The sequence below is a fragment of the Scleropages formosus genome, chromosome 20 (genome assembly GCF_900964775.1).
Source record: "Scleropages formosus chromosome 20, fSclFor1.1, whole genome shotgun sequence".
Taxonomy (NCBI): Eukaryota; Metazoa; Chordata; class Actinopteri; order Osteoglossiformes; family Osteoglossidae; genus Scleropages; species Scleropages formosus.
In genome coordinates, this window is record NC_041825.1 from 8,857,266 (window position 1) to 8,872,988 (window position 15,723).

A 15,723-nucleotide genomic window follows, 5' to 3' on the forward strand; every position below is an offset into this window, starting at 1 on the left:
ACAGCGGGTTTGGCCTGTACCTGCTCTCTGGTGGGTCTGGGGTTCGAGTCCCGCTAGAGGTGCCTTGCGATGGACTGGCGTCCCGTCCTGGGTGTGTCCCATCCCCCCTTCAGCCTTACGCCCTCTCTTGCCGGGTTAGGTTCCAGCTTGCCGCAACCCCACTTGGGAGAAGTGGTTTCAGACTCTGTGTGTGTGTATTCTCTCTACAAACATTTAATTTATGTTTGTAAAAAATGTAGTGTACTTATTAGAATTTTATTAACTGCTTATTAGCTCTGTGATGAATGGTGTCCCAGCATGGGTGCACCCTTCTGGGATAGGCTTCAGATCACCATGACCCTCTGATGGATGGATGGATGGATGGATGGATGGATGGTTTAGTTCTGTGTGAAATCATTTACATTTTCCGTGCATCCATTGGAGAGTACCAGTGAAAGCAGAGCTTTCTGTTAGATCTGTAAAAGCTGTACAGTTTAAACGGAGACCTTCAACAGTGGTATAAGTGGCATTAAAAATGTGCGTTCTGCAAAGCTGAGTTGTTTCGGGGTGAATCAGCCTCAGCTCAGCATCAGGAGCAGGCCCCGCTGCCTCTCGGGTGCTCGGCAGCGTGTTTGGAGGCACATCAAGGCAAAGCCGCCCACTGACGGGCGATGCGCGTGTTCCCCGGCCCAGGCGTACGAGAAGCGCTTCCCCACCTGCCCCCAGATCCCGGTATTTGTCGGCAGCGAGGTGCTCAGCGAGGTCACCGGCGAAGATGGTTCCCTGCACATCATCGAACGCAGCTGCAAGCTCAACGTGGATGCGCCACGGCTCCTGAAGAAGGTGAGGGAGGGACGGCGTTGCCTGCAAACGTGTACGTTCCTCGCTGCGATTCAGGGAATACAAGTAATGAATGGCATTGGTCTTTTACTGTGACTACTGGCACGGGTACTAAGGGTATGGTGAAAACAAGTGTTTTTGCTGCGGTCGGGACTGTAATAGAGACCAGTGTCTCAGATTTCAGCCTTTAGGTCCAAAGGCAGCAGCTCTAAACACTACCCTACCAGCTGCCCCATGATATAATAAAATATTTTATATTTTTTCTTGTTGGAGGGAAGGCAATCATGGGGACATGTCTCAGCAGTGCATTTGCATGGTGCTCTTACATTTTTAGGGCAGGAAACACTGACCCACTTTTCTCCTCTCATAACACTTCCACAAAGATGTGAAATAGACACATGGACACGATAATGCTCCCGAGAGTGACTTTAATAATCTTAAAGGGAACAGCATGCATCCGTAAGCCACAGGATTGTGCAATATCATTTTGCTTGCTGTTCCGACTGAGAAATATTTGGGGGAAAAAAAAACACTCGCTCGCAAGAACATCTCTCCAGTTCATTTCACGCAAACTGGCGGGGCTCGGTTCCCAGTGCAAAACCGTAAAGCACATGTGGGGCGGCGGGGGGTGTAGCGGTCAGAGCCGTCGCCTTCCGCTTGAAGGACCCGTGAGATGGGTAGTGAACCTGGACCGATTCAGGTAAGAATACTTTGCTGCGTAAGGCAAATTGTAACATAAAGTTTATACAAGCCATTAGTGCTTCCAAAGTTCCAGGGTATAAAGATCTTGCAGTGACAGTTTTAGATTAAACTCTGTGCTGCAGCTAACAGAAGATCGGCGAAAGACGCAGCCTTTTCCCGTATCCGTGCAGCCCTCTGACAGCAGGCCTCTCTATATGGCTGCTTGTGTTTAATGTCCGTTGTCAGTAAGAAGTCAGGAGACGGGTTGAACTGTCTTCAGCTTAATTAAAAGTCTTGCATTTGTCAGGTATCAGCGCTGCCGGCAATGGCGGTCCTGACATCAGGTTCATGAGCGCTGCTTATTTTGAAACTGGTTTCTGCTGTGAAAAATGTCCAGTTGAGTGATGCAACGTTCCCTCAACTTTGCGCATGCCTGCCTGATCACTGTAAAGAGTCGTATTTCAATTCAGTTTATTTTTATAGAGCGCTCTTCTCGCACAGTGACACAGACCGCTGAACAAATTGATAAGACAAATAAACAAGATAGTTGACTACATACTAGAGTAATACATTATCCATGCAGTTATTAAAGCTATAAGAAAGCCTACTGGCCACGGAGGAAAGGGGGGGGGACTCCCAACCGAGAAAGTCAAGGAAGACAAAAACCTCTGGAGGTTCAAATTGCAGTGGTTGCCCACCCCTCCTGGACATTCTAGATTAAAAAAGACTTGTAAGTCCATTTACTAATAATAATAATAATCCCATTGTAGATGAGTGTTAACTTGATGTCCCAGTTCACATACGTACGTCTCATAGATCAAGGCAGGCGGTCATCAGCTTCAGTCAGCATGGAGTGTCGGAATGACGACCGGTCTCCTCAGGTCTTGTCTTATAGGGAAACAATGCTCAACAAGAGAGAAATTGTTAGTAAATGATGACCTTAAAGAGGTTAGAGAGGTTAATATACAAGGAAAGAAGCACAGCCAACTGGAATTACACTGATTATTGATATGCCAGATTTAACATGTAAGTCTTTAGCCAGGATTTAAAGGCTGAAACCGTTCTGTTCCAGAGTTTATGTGCTCTGTAGCTAAAAGCACACCCTCCTACTGAGAGCTTGTTGATCACAGGTACTTTAAGGTGACTCACATGCAATGAATGCGCTTACCCTCGATAGCTCAGTTGGTAGTGTGGCGGACTGTAGAGCTGTGCTGATGGCCATCCTTAGGCTGCCGGTTCAAATCCAGCTTGAAGGAGCACCTCTTCTCCTGGGCTTGTCCCCACAAAATTGCACTCCAACACCGATGTCCCACAAAATCCAGCCATGTGGAAATCTGAAACATCCAATGTGTCTAGTCAGTTTCAAGGAACAGCTGGTAACGTAGGGGTTAGAGCTGCTGCCTTTGGACCCGAAGGTCACAGGTTTTATGCCCATCTCTGGCTGTAGTACCCTTGAGCAAGGTACTTTCCCTGAATTGCTCCAGTAACTTTACCCAGCTGGATAAATGATTGTAAGTACCTTAAGATTGTAAGTAGCTTTGTAGAAAAGCATCAGCTAAATGAATAAATGTAATGAACAAAGACACCGTCTCGGAACATAAGAATCGATAATCTCGCAAAGGTGAGCTGTAGCAATGCCATTTACTGCCATAAAAGTTGGAAGTAGGCTTTTATGATCAACTCTAGGAGTAATCAGGAGTCAGTGCAGTGATTTCAGTACTGGTGTTATATGGTTGTACTTCCTAGTTGTAGTAACAATTCTCACAGTAGCATTTTGTACCAACTGTAGCTTGGATACAGCCTGGTGTGGACAGCCCAATAATAAAGCATTACAACAGTCTAGCCTACTTGAGACAAAAGCCTGAACCAGTTTCTCAGCATCTTGCCTACATAGGAATTGCCTTAATTTAGCTATACTTCTCAGCTGAAGGAAGCATGACCTAGTCAGTGTAGTAACGTGAGACACAAATGACAGCTTTCCGTACAACAAAACACTCAGTTTTATTTTAAGGCCCATATTTCACTACGAATGTGGTGTATTTGGCAGGCTCTTCTCCAGAATTCACAGCTAGATTCTTTACAGAAGCACTCCAAGTTAGGCGCCTTTCACGGATCCGAAACGTGATGGTTTCAAGTTAACGTGCCGAGCCGCTGCTTCGCGAGCGCATCGTGTGGCCGACGACACCGACGGGCCTCCCGTTTCAGATCGCTGGTGTGGAGTACGTGTACTTCGTCCAGAAGAACACGCTCAACTGGAAGGACAGGACGCTGCTCATTGAAGCCCACAACGAGACGTTTGCCAGCAGGGTGACGGTCATCGAGAGATGCAGCTACAGCGTGAGTGTGTCATGTGCTGCCGTTCCTGCCCAAATCACTGCTCTGCTTTCTGTGCTCAACTCAGCGGTTCATCCCTCATCTCAGATTGCATCCAAATACTTGCTCCGCACGCCCTGGGTCGTCAAAGCGATTTTCAGATAAGACCCGAATAGAGATGAGATTCTTGCAATGCTCCCTTGAAGAATTAGTATTTGTGTTCTTTTATCTGTGTGGCTTTGGAAGAATGTGCCTTTTACTGTTACCCGTTCCTTATCCCTAGTCATGTTTTTTAAAAAAAAAAAATAAATAAATTTATTGCTTGAACAAGCGTGGCCTCGAAAGCCTGCTAACCACCGAGTAGTTTGTTTGTACCCCTATAGACTGCCTTTGAGAAATTAATTGTGAATGCGCATGTAAACTCATAAGAGCGTTCAAAACGGCGCTTCGTGTCCTTTGTTCGAGACGATTGTCTTTCGTCGCGCAGCGCGCGTACCCCGTAATCGGGCATCGTGCAATTAGGCCATGCTAGACGCTCGGCGACAGCACTGATTTATGTTTACAGAAATGTGCAGCCCTTTAGTTGCCTCTTGTCACCGTTTCTTTTTCGATAGTTCCCATATGCAGACGGAAAGGCAACAGCAATGGCAGTTTAGGAGCTGTGTGTAAGGACACTTTTTTTATTTATTTTTTTTTTTTTTTTTTTGCACACAGCGATAAACCCAGCGCAATGTGTACTTGTGTCTTTGACGGATGATGTGTCTTCCTAGAGCAGGCTCATTTATTCCAACCCACACTGTGCGACTATTGCTTGAAGAGCATTTGCAGGGCATCGCCATGTCTCAGCTCATTGAGTCCCACACCATACAAAGGCATCCTCTTGCCTCAAGCGAATCAAACCCTTAGAGCTTAAGGTCACATTTTGTGCCATTGAAATGCTCCGCTATTGTTTATATACATTTTTTGATTGCTTGTCTGTGTTGCATATAAACAGGTTGAAGGAAGGGACAGAATGAGTGTGAATCGTGTTCTAGTGGTGTGTGCAAAGAGAGAGGCTCTGCAGACTCGCCTCTTGTTCCTTGTTTCCTCAGGTTCATCCCGAGAACGAGGACTGGACCTGCTTTGAGCAGTCAGCATCCCTGGATATCAAATCCTTCTTTGGGTTCGAGAACACTGTGGAGAAGATTGCGATGAAGCAGTACACGGCCAACATCAAGCGGGTAATCACTACATAGCGGGGATGGAGGCAGAGTTGAAAAAGTTCTATTGCCGAGTTGAAGAGGACAAGGTTTTAGGTTAGAGCTTTAATTAAATGTTTGTTATGCAATAGTGGATTGCATAAATTAACACTGCTGAGTTGTTTTTAGTGAAGGATTTAATCACAGACCTGCAGTGTTTATTATAAAGACTGCATCTGCTGCCTTTGTATAAAACATGCCAAGCAAAAGTGAACTAAGCAAGGATTGTCCACAAACCATTATTCAAAGGTGCAGGAAAAATTAAAATCGTCCCAAAAAAGCGCTGTATAAAAATAAATCTCCAGCGGTGTCATGCAGTGTATGCAGAGAGAATGACTCCAATGGCCTTTTTAGGGGAAAAGGGGCTCTGGGAGGGAGAGGGAAATGACTTTGCACGAGCTTTGATCCGCTCCGCTCGTGGGAGGGGGGCATTCCTCGTCCAGGTCACTGGCGATTTTAGCCAAGATAGCGATCGCTCGCCTCCTGTCGGAGAAGAACACCGGCGAAGCTGCCGGCGCCTAACTGCAGCTCTGCACGCGAATTTGTCTTCTTCTACGTCTGTCGGCAGCCCAGCAGGGCGGATACAGGGCACTGCGGCAAACCAAATACAACCAGAGCTTCTGGGTTTAGATGTAGTTCATAAATTGTACGATTCATTGTGAATTGTGTATTTTCCATACAAAAAAAGCATAATCTTGCAGCAGTGTCCTTGCAGTTTCTTGGATTAATTCGAAACTAGGCTGAGAGTAATGGGTTCGATGAGTTCCTTGGGTTGTCTCTAGCGTGTCGGAGCCCTACGACCGCTTTCTCATCTCGGTATGCGGCATGTTGTCCTCATTCTCCCTCCAGGGCCGTGCATCTGAGCCACAGCAGCTGGACCAAGGGCGTCCAGATCATTGTTGACCTTTATTTGCACCTTCTTCAGTGCTATGCGTCCTTCTGTTGGGCTGGAAATCTGACGAACCTTTTTTTCAGTTCATCACAGCTTGTGTGCTTTTGTCAGAATATTAAAAATGAAAGAGATCATCATTTGACAGAGTTTGAAATACGTTTCATCCAAGGATTTCGTTACACTGTGTATTGAAGAGCGCTACTGACGACGTCATCGGCCAGACCGAAGAAATCATGTTATGTAGTCGCAAGAAGAATAACTGCAAAAATGCAACGTAGTCTGATGTGCAGTAGAGCTCAAGACTCTGTCGTTCTGGTTTTGACTGAAGAAATTGATGGGGCCTTCCTGAAGTCTCTCATTTTTCAAGCGTCATGTCATGGTAGGAGCAGGTCAGTCCAGGTGCGCTGCTCCGTGGACCTTCGTAGCGTTCAGCTGACTGATTTAATTGTGTTCGATGCACCATGGCCGCAAGCCAGCTGCCCCGTACTTTTAATCATCTCCTGCTGCAGATTTTCTCTCTGTGCCGTAACACACGCGAGGGAAACGAGGCACTCTGTGTCTAGTCAAAAGGGACGACAGCGAGTTTCACATATTTGACTACTGGTGTCCTGTCCATAGCACATACAAGGACTGAAACGTAAGCTCCATTTCTCTAAATATTTCGCAGTGTATTATGCATTGGTAGTCCATTATTTCTGTACTTTATGGTAATTTGGTATTGTGGCGTTCTGGTGTCCTGTCCTGGGTGTGTCTCCTCCCCGTCCAGCCTTACGCCCTGCTTGGGACAGGCGGCTTCAGACGGTGCGTGTGTGTGCGTGTGTATTTTTGGTAAATTTCATATTATTTTCATAAGTCACATACAAACACACTGGCTGAAACCGCTTGTCCCATACGGGGTCGCGGTGAGCCGGAGCCTAATCCGGCAACACGGGGCGTAAGGCTGGAGGGGGAGGGGACACACCCAGGATGGGACGCCGGTCCGTCGGAAGGCACCCCAAGCGGGACTCAAACCCCAGACCCACCAGAAAGCAGGCACAGGCCAAATCTGCTGCACTACCGCACCCCCCTCATAAAAACTCACACAAACAGTTTGAACTGGTTTTAGGCTATTGGTTGTAGGTTCAGTCTGTGCTAGTCCAGCTGATTACAGTGCTACCGTACATGTATTCAGATTGAGAAGAGGCAGCTGGTTGTGTAGTGGTTAGGGCTGTTGCCTTTGCACCCAAAGGTCAGAGGTTCAAATCCCACCTGTAGCTGTAGCACCCTTGAGCAAGGTACTTGCCCTTAAATACTCCAGTAAAATTACCCAGCTGTATAAATGGGTGAATAATTGTAAGTAGTTTAACATCGTAAGTCACGTTGGAGAAAAGAGTCAGCTAAGTGTGTAAATGGGAATAGCTATAATCCATTTAACACTGGAAGAAATGGTGTATCCATGTTGCTTGTCTCCACTGAGTCACATATGAAGACGCAGAGGGAAGAACGATCAAAGTCACGTTCATGCAAAAATTTCATAGCACAGCTACAGAAATGTGCATCAAACTATCACAAAGTAACTTAATCCTCTTACTCCGTGGAATCGGTGCCTTTGGCTCTGGACTCGGTAGTCCATCAGTGTAGTCCATCAGTGTAGTCCATCTTTACTACGTAGATTTTTCAGATTTAAACTCTTTCTAAGCTGAAATTAATCATCTGATCGCAACAAAAGCGCTTTACTCATGACCGTGCGCCATACTGAAAACAATAAGCTGGTCATTTCATTCTTACCCTATAGACGCTCATCGTTCTTTCATCTTGGGCTTTATTTACACTGCCTGCTAAGTACATGGATATTGATCGTTTTTCCATTTCACTGTAGTGGTAACGTGTGCTTCAGGTGGGGTCAATTTCTACACTTCTTCAAAACGATGACATTGATTGTTTTTCCCTCTGCCTCTTCATATGTTTATGTAAAGGCACTGCTGTTGTGCTCTAGCTCAAGTGCAGTCTTGTATTTGCTGATGAGTGGATGAGCTCAACCCTGTGGAAAGAACCAGCCTGGAGCCCTATAAACCCATCAGACTCAAAACAGCGAGGCCGAGGCAACAGAAATTTTCGGATTTCTTGTTTTAAAGTCCTTTCTGGTCAGAGTTTGAGGTTCGTGGCTTCATGGGGGTATTTTTTGGTACGTGCATTCATCAACATTTCAGGCAAATTAAGGTCGTCTTTAAGGACATACTGAGCGTTGTTGGTTTGTCGCTTATCTTCTTTTCAGGGCAAGGAGGTGATTGAGTACTACTTGAATGAGCTGATAGCAGAGGGCATCACTGAGATTCCACGCTGGGTCCCACCGGAAAAGAGAGCACTGAGCAAGCCGGCCATCGTGCCGTGTGCCCTGCCGATCCGTCCGGCGCCAGTGTCTCGGCTGCCCCTGGAATCCCTCTCGCACAGCGGTACCAAAGAGGCCAGCTGTAGCTCCAGCAGCACTGCGGATCCAGCCACTCCAGATGGTGAGTAGGGCTGATGTCTGCGGAGGGTATGGGCTTTAAAAAAAAAAAAAAAAAAAAATGCCCACAGAAGGCAGCCAGATTCCCCTGGTGCAGCAGTTTTACCTGTCTGCTAAACTATCACCTGCACGCCTTGCTGAGATGAATAGGACACAGTAAGATGAGTGACTGGGAAGCACACCGCTCATTTGCATTGCTTTAAAAAAAAAAAAAAAAAAAAAAAAAAAATTAATATAACCAGGATGCTGACACTCAGAATCCTGACTTCAGTCACCCAAAAAATTTTACCCAAAAAACCTGATCGCACTGACGCAATTACTTAGACCAGCACCTAATAAATCCCGGGAAAGAGAATAAAGACGGCCACAGACACATTGACAGCATCACTGGTGAGGCTGAGGGATGGGAGGAGTGGAACAACTGACCACTCAGCACCTTGGCTTCGCCGTCGACCGCAGTGGGTGACGGACACTCTGTCTCTCAGGTAGGTGGTGCGGCTGGAGTGCGCGCGCGCGCCCACACACACACACACACACACACACACACACACACACACACACACACACACACACACACACACACACACACACACACACGTTATACAACGGGCCCCTCCGCAGTCATTTGTCAGCCTGGATAAGATCCATTTTCTGGAAGTTCCACACTGTGCTAAGCCAGCAGTTTTAAGTTCCTGGGACATTTATTTTAAGGATGCTGAGATTTAAGAAAAAGCAATAATACCAACAGGGGCTGCAGCTGAAATGAGAAATAAGAGAAGTGACTTTGAGCCTTTGTTTGCCTTTGCACAAAATCCATGCAACTTGTTTTACATTATGGTGCAGGTAAAACGAAAAAGAGATAAGAAATAACATTAGGAAGCATTTCATTTTCTTAAGCACAGTAATATAAATTTAATTTTCCCTGCAGTGACCCAAGATCCCTGCCATAAGGACTCTGATATAACTGCAGTGAAATATCTCGAAGGTAACAGTCATAAACAAGCAGTAAATAGCTGAGACTCTGTCTATGACAACACAGATGTACTCTTCTGTTTCCATACGTTAAAAACAACTTCTGAAGAGCCCCGAAATATGTTTTTGTTTTTAAAAATAAAATGCCGGTATTTTACGATACATCGAAATTTGTAATGCCATTTTTGCTATAAATTGGCTTTTCTGTATTGCGCTAACTTTGGTACAGTGTGGAAAAGGCTATGCAAGGCATATGGTGAAACTTTGTCTCCCCCGGTAAGAAGAAAATGCCGCTGCACGTCTTGCCCTCTGCCACATTTTGTGGAACGTGGCGTCTTACACCTAGATGTTTCTAAATTAATGTTGTCTCCAGATTTCCAAAAACTTCAAGCCTGTTTCAATGGAATATCGGTAGAGGAAGCTCTCTGGATACATCTTTTATAAACTTCACCAAACATGAATTTAGCATATATTCATTTAATATACCTTCTTCCATTTTCTCAAGTGTATGATTTGTTTTTTTTTGGTTTTTTTTTTTGCTCTTGTGTCGGACCGTTTAATCAACGTACCACAAACGTGGTTTCCTGTTGCGCTCTCCTTTCCCAAAGCAAATCGATACCCTGCGGAACAGCGCGCGGGTGTATCAGGAAGGAGTTGAATTACACCAGGTCCAGAGTCCAAAGACCATTGCTCACACACTCCGAGACAGCGAAACCAAAACAACACACGCAGCCGTTGGGTTCTCGCGCTGCTGCCTAACGTTGGCACAAAAGGGGACGTTAAGGCGACGGATGCCAGCTCCTCGCCGCGATGAGTCAGTGCTCATTTCGCTGCTCTGCGTACCAATCGATAAGCGCCGGCGTGAGTAAACGGTGTGCGAGGCGCTTAACCGAACGTGTCGTTTGCTGTGCCTCGAACCTTTCAGCCGACAAGTTGGACGCCGACTACATCGAGCGTTACCTCGGACAGCTGACGCCGATGCAGGAGAGCTGCCTGATCCGACTGAGACAGTGGCTCCAGGAGACGCACAAGGGAAAAGTAGGCCTTCTTTAAACGTCACCTTCTTACCCATCCTCGTATTCCCCAACGGCTTGTTAATGTGTAACTGAACTCGGTAGTTTGTCTCTCCCGCCATTTCCAATATGTGTCTGATCATCATTAAATTGATCCTGCGTATAAGTAAGGAATATATGTATGTGCCCCATACTCATGAGTCTGCGTTGCCCATGGAGTTGTAAGGACAACACACTAACTCAGTGCGGGATGAAGCGTAACCCAGCTCCTCAGCGAGTTACGCTCCTTGGAGAGCTTGTTAGGAGAGCGTAACCTCGCGTCATTCTGAGCACGTCTGCTTCCGGGTGAAAGTGTGCGAGCGCTGTGCTGGGAGCTCCCTTAACTGTGTGAAAACGATTTCTCTCTTCCGTAGTCAGAAGCCGGTGAATGGAAAGCGGAGAAGGTAAAGAGCGATGCATGCCGTGTGAGACGTGTGGATACCTTGTAGAGATGTGAGGAGGAAGCCCCGAAAAGCCTGGAGGAAACCCCGGCCTTAGCTCTCTGTGCGGCAGCAGCATCTAAAGTACCCGGAAGAGCACTCGTCGCATTATTGCGTGACGGCTGCAGCCTCATCTCCACCTGCCGCTCCCCTCATTTGGCCCGCTGTTTACAAAGAGGATTACGATTTCCCCACCAACTACGTGTCACGAGGGCATGCGCGTTTAACTACCGTTAGGCCCAAAGTCCCGAAACGCATAGCTGTGTGTTTTAAAAAAAATAAATAAATAACGGAGGTGTTTGTCGCATTCTCTTTTTCACTGTCACAATGCTGTTTCCCTTGGAGAAAAGGGTTTCTTTAGAGTCAGAAACAAATGCCCACCGTTGGGAGGTACAGACGTGCCCCTGAGGAATTGGTATCGCAGTACGTTATGGCGAAACCCTGTATGAAAATCAAACGAAAAAGTGTCGAAACGGACAAAATATAAACAAAACCGTTTTACGATGCTGTTTGAGTTGACGGATGCGGCTACTTTTAACTGTCCGGAGGGGCAGTTTAACTGTAACAACGGCGATTAGTCTTATTTTTGTGAAGAAAGCACTCCTTGCAGATTCTATTTCCACAGAATATATATATATAATATATATATATTTTCATGCTGTAGCAATAGCCAGCTATATGCTTGCTCTTTGGAGCTCTTTAGCTGAAGCCAGGTGTTTGCCTGCCTGACTATTGATCGCAGATGCAGCAGCGTATGTGGTTAAGGAACTGGATTTCCACCTCTGCCATTTTTCATTTTAGCAAAGCAATGTACCTGGGATGAATAAATGGAAATGTAAAAAAGTGCAGAATGCAAAAATGGTTAACTTATTTGAAATGTTGTTTTGAACTGGGCTATTTCAAGAAGCTTTATAAAGACACAGGCTATTGCTACAGATCTATACATATGTAGCTTCTCCCCACAAAAAAAAAAAAAGTGTGACTCTGACATTCATTCATTGTTTTTAGTTTTGTCATTTTTCATAACGATGATGCAGTTTTCATTCTCTGCAAAAGATTGCATTGTGTTCAAAGGATCTGGAATGATCTTTCTCGGTCATAGCTCTGCGCTTCGGTAAAGGATGTGATTCTGAAATAAAAGAATGCTCTTTAACCAGCAATGGCAACTATTTGCATGAAGAAACAGAATGATGATGGCATTTCTACAATAGAGTTTTGTGCATAAGCATCCAGGCTGTGAATCTATACTTCTTGGCAGACCTCTTTGGATTGACCTGCATGCCCAAATACGTTTATTGATGATCCGAGAGACATGTTGGAAACGTCCTTGTTTGCAACATGAATGTGAAAATGAATTCATCACAGCTTTTATTTTTCCAAATGGAGCGGCTGTTGGCTGGCTTTTCTCTGAACGGCGTTCCCAAGTGGCCCGACGCAATGAATCGAGCCGCGTCTGCTCCTGTCCGCCCCCCTCCCCCTTGTGCAGATCCCCAAGGACGAGCACATCTTGCGCTTCCTGCGAGCGCGCGACTTCAACGTGGACAAGGCGCGCGAGATGCTGTGCCAGTCGCTCACCTGGCGGAAGCAGTACCAGGTGGACTACATCCTGGAGACATGGAGGCCGCCCGCCTTCCTGCAGGAGTACTATGCCGGCGGCTGGCACTTCCACGACAGCGAGGGGCGACCGCTGTACATACTGCGCCTGGGCCAGATGGACACCAAGGGGCTGGTGAAGGCCCTGGGAGAGGAGGCTCTTCTCAGACATGTGGGTGATCCACGGCTCCACGTGCACAAGGATGATCCACGGCGCGTGGCCGTCGGAGCGGCATTCGCAGGAAGCTGACATCCTTCATGGCATCTTTTCTCATCTTTGCTTTAGGTTTTATCGATCAATGAGGAAGGGCAGAAGAGATGTGAGGAAAACACTAAGATATTTGGAAGACCCATCACGTTAGTACACGGATTTTTACATTTATTCATTTAGCTGATGCTTTTCTCCAAAGAGACCTGCAATGTTATCTGCAATTATTTACTCATTTATAGAGCTGGGTAATTTTATTATAGCAATTTAGGGTAAGTACCTTGCTTAAGGGCACCACAGTTGGAAGTGGGATTTGAATCTGCAACCCTTGGGTCCTAAGACAGCGGCTCTTGCCATTATGCTTTTAGCCTTTAATTAACATGTCACTAGTAATTAATGTAATTATTCATGACTTGTACTGAGTGACCACTGACTTACTGCGGTACTTTACTGCCCTTCCTACTGTATACCTTGTCAAAGTACAAAGACTATTTACAGTATGTGGAACTGGATTTGTGAAACAGCTAAGCAAATACATAAAACAGATACAATTCAAGGGCTATGTGAAGAATGAAGTGATTTGGGAAATTATTGCTTTGTACAACACCAATAGTTCAAGTGTTGTTTCTCACCTTCCTGCCATGCTGATGTCAACTTCTGTAATGATATATTCCCAGTGTGATGCAGAGCATCGATGCCTCTGCTTTCTTCGCTCAGGTCGTGGACTTGCCTGGTGGACCTGGAGGGTCTGAACATGAGGCACTTGTGGAGGCCAGGGGTGAAAGCCCTCCTGCGGATCATCGAGGTGGTGGAGGCCAACTACCCAGAGACCCTGGGCCGGCTTCTGATAGTGCGTGCCCCCCGCGTCTTCCCTGTGCTCTGGACTCTGGTGCGTGTGGCCGTCAGAGCAGCGTTCACCCCTGCTGACCAGCGAGGCACTTTTTTCTTCGCTCCGTTATAATGGTTTTCTGGTTGGCTTCACAGTACACATTGCTAACTGTAGGCTGATGACAACACATTATGGTATGAAATGAACCATGACAATTTTTTTTCCGCTTCAAATTCATGGAAAATGTATTATTTGCATAATGCACACTTTCAGCGGAATGAAACGCTACACAGTTAATGGAAGCAAATTAATTGTGTTGCCCTTGTCATTTTCAGGTCAGTCCATTTATTAATGACAACACCCGGCAAAAATTCTTGGTGTACAGCGGGAACAATTATCAGGGAGTAGGAGGATTGGTAGATTACATAGATAAAGAGATTATCCCTGACTTTCTCGGGGGAGGTTGCATGGTAAGCTTCTTTGCATCAATCATATTTAAAAAAAAAAAAAAATAAGGGTTTCATAACATTAAAAAAACTACCAGTACGGTGATTGCCAAACAGTAGAGTACGTGTGAGGAATGGCTTGACCTTCCATTGGAATCGTTTGATTTTGGAAAATGTGTACAGTAGTATTTCAAATGAACGCATCTGCTTTGCATTCGCGAACATGTGAAATGTTTCTCTTCTCAGTGTACTGTCCCAGAGGGTGGCCTGGTACCAAAATCCTTATATCAAACTGAAGAAGCACTGGAAAACTCAGACCACATTAAGCTCTGGACAGAGACAATCTACCAGTCCGCTCATGTTTTCAAGGGAGCGCCTCATGAGGTGATGGCACCTGATACACAAAGCAGTCTTCCACGGCTCCTTAAAGTTTTAAAATGTGTCCTCTGATGAGCTCTTATTGAGACTTTTTGGAACATGTACTATCACAAATACAAAGATCTTCGCACAGCATGCTACCAAATATGGAGTTCTCGGTGCGGTTCATCGTGCTGAACTAAAATGAACGTTTCAGGACGTCGTGTAACAGAAGCGTGCAGTTAAATGAAACAGCTTTGTCGATTTGTTTATTGAAGATTGTCATCGAGATCCTGGAGGGCTCTTCAGTCATCACTTGGGACTTTGACATCTTGAAGGGGGACCTGGTCTTCAATATCTTCCACTCCAAAAGATCACCTCAGAACAGCAAGAAAGACCCCTCTGCGTCCACACCCGGCGTCAATAATGTGCAATTGATAGAGAAGAGCTGGGTCCTGGGTGTGGACTACAGCATGGTGGAGTCGCCGCTCATGTGCAGAGAGGGCGAGAGCATCCAGGTACGCCTTCAATATCAGCATTCTTAGTTTCGTAGACATATAAAGTGTCTTTCAAGTGAATGAGTGAGACTAAATTGCCCGGAGTGCGTGTATATCTGTGTTACACTGCAAATCACCATGGATAAATATGTCAGCAAAATACAAGTTAATACTCACCTGCTAAATGAAGAAATGTAAATGTAAAATTAGGTATAAAAGTTTAGAAAACAAGCGCTTGCAAAGTTCAGTGAAGTGTCTGTATGAGAGCATTTAGTGGTTACAAATTTTTTTAAAGGAATGAAAATGGCTGTAACACCTCCTGCCGAAATGCCTTCCTCACTTAGCCAAAAAAAAAAAAAAACCAGAATATGTGTTGCGTTCCGGGAAATAAGCACAGAACTTCTGGGTCAGGTGGGTATTCGAGCCACTTCACCCCGGGCCCTGGAAGCGCCGGCGCTGTTACGGTTTGTGGAGATGTTTTGTCGATGTGACGGCGACCTTGTGGGTTTGCCTGCTGACCACAGGGCAGCCACATTACCCGCTGGCCAGGCCTGTACATCCTCCAGTGGAAGGTGAACGGGCCCGCCCCAGTCTCTGGTCCTGCCCTCCCCCGCGTGGATGACGTGCTCGCCTCCCTGCAGGTGTCCTCCCACAAGTGCAAGGTCATGTACTACACCGAGGTGCTGGCCTCTGAGGACTTCAGGTAGGGCGTCCTGGTGCACGTGTGCTTCCGCAGCCACGCACCACAGTCACAGAAGCTTGCATCTGACCTTTCTTAGCAAAGTAAATCAGTGTTGATGCAGTTGTGGAATGCTCGTTTCTCTCGTGTGTATGTAGCTCAAGTCACAAATGTTTGTTCATAAATATTGCCTATATGTCCATTCCTTACAGACTCACGGTC

General features: G+C 46.1%; 1 protein-coding gene and 1 long non-coding RNA gene across 5 annotated transcripts in view; one reads left to right on the forward strand and one right to left on the reverse strand.

Moving 5' to 3' along the window:
* LOC108926953 (SEC14-like protein 5) overlaps positions 1-15,723 on the forward strand; it is a 28,595-nt gene that overhangs the window by 11,247 nt on the left and 1,625 nt on the right. For 3 of the 4 annotated variants that reach the window (XM_029247067.1, XM_029247068.1, XM_029247066.1), the window contains 13 exons: positions 673-822; positions 3,706-3,837; positions 4,905-5,033; positions 8,198-8,432; positions 10,326-10,438; positions 10,827-10,856; positions 12,379-12,657; positions 12,772-12,842; positions 13,411-13,582; positions 13,858-13,992; positions 14,215-14,352; positions 14,604-14,843; positions 15,347-15,525. In XM_029247067.1, coding sequence (XP_029102900.1) covers positions 673-822; positions 3,706-3,837; positions 4,905-5,033; positions 8,198-8,432; positions 10,326-10,438; positions 10,827-10,856; positions 12,379-12,657; positions 12,772-12,842; positions 13,411-13,582; positions 13,858-13,992; positions 14,215-14,352; positions 14,604-14,843; positions 15,347-15,525 — 2,003 coding nt within the window. The remainder of the gene's footprint in view (positions 1-672; positions 823-3,705; positions 3,838-4,904; positions 5,034-8,197; positions 8,433-10,325; positions 10,439-10,826; positions 10,857-12,378; positions 12,658-12,771; positions 12,843-13,410; positions 13,583-13,857; positions 13,993-14,214; positions 14,353-14,603; positions 14,844-15,346; positions 15,526-15,723) is intronic. The other variant, XM_018739972.2, reaches the window with a different exon arrangement.
* On the reverse strand, positions 1,157-10,439 carry LOC108926960 (uncharacterized). The gene is made up of 3 exons (XR_001965515.2): positions 10,361-10,439; positions 2,308-2,834; positions 1,157-1,944 (listed from the first exon to the last, which is right to left on the reverse strand). It is a non-coding gene; the product is annotated as an uncharacterized LOC108926960 (long non-coding RNA).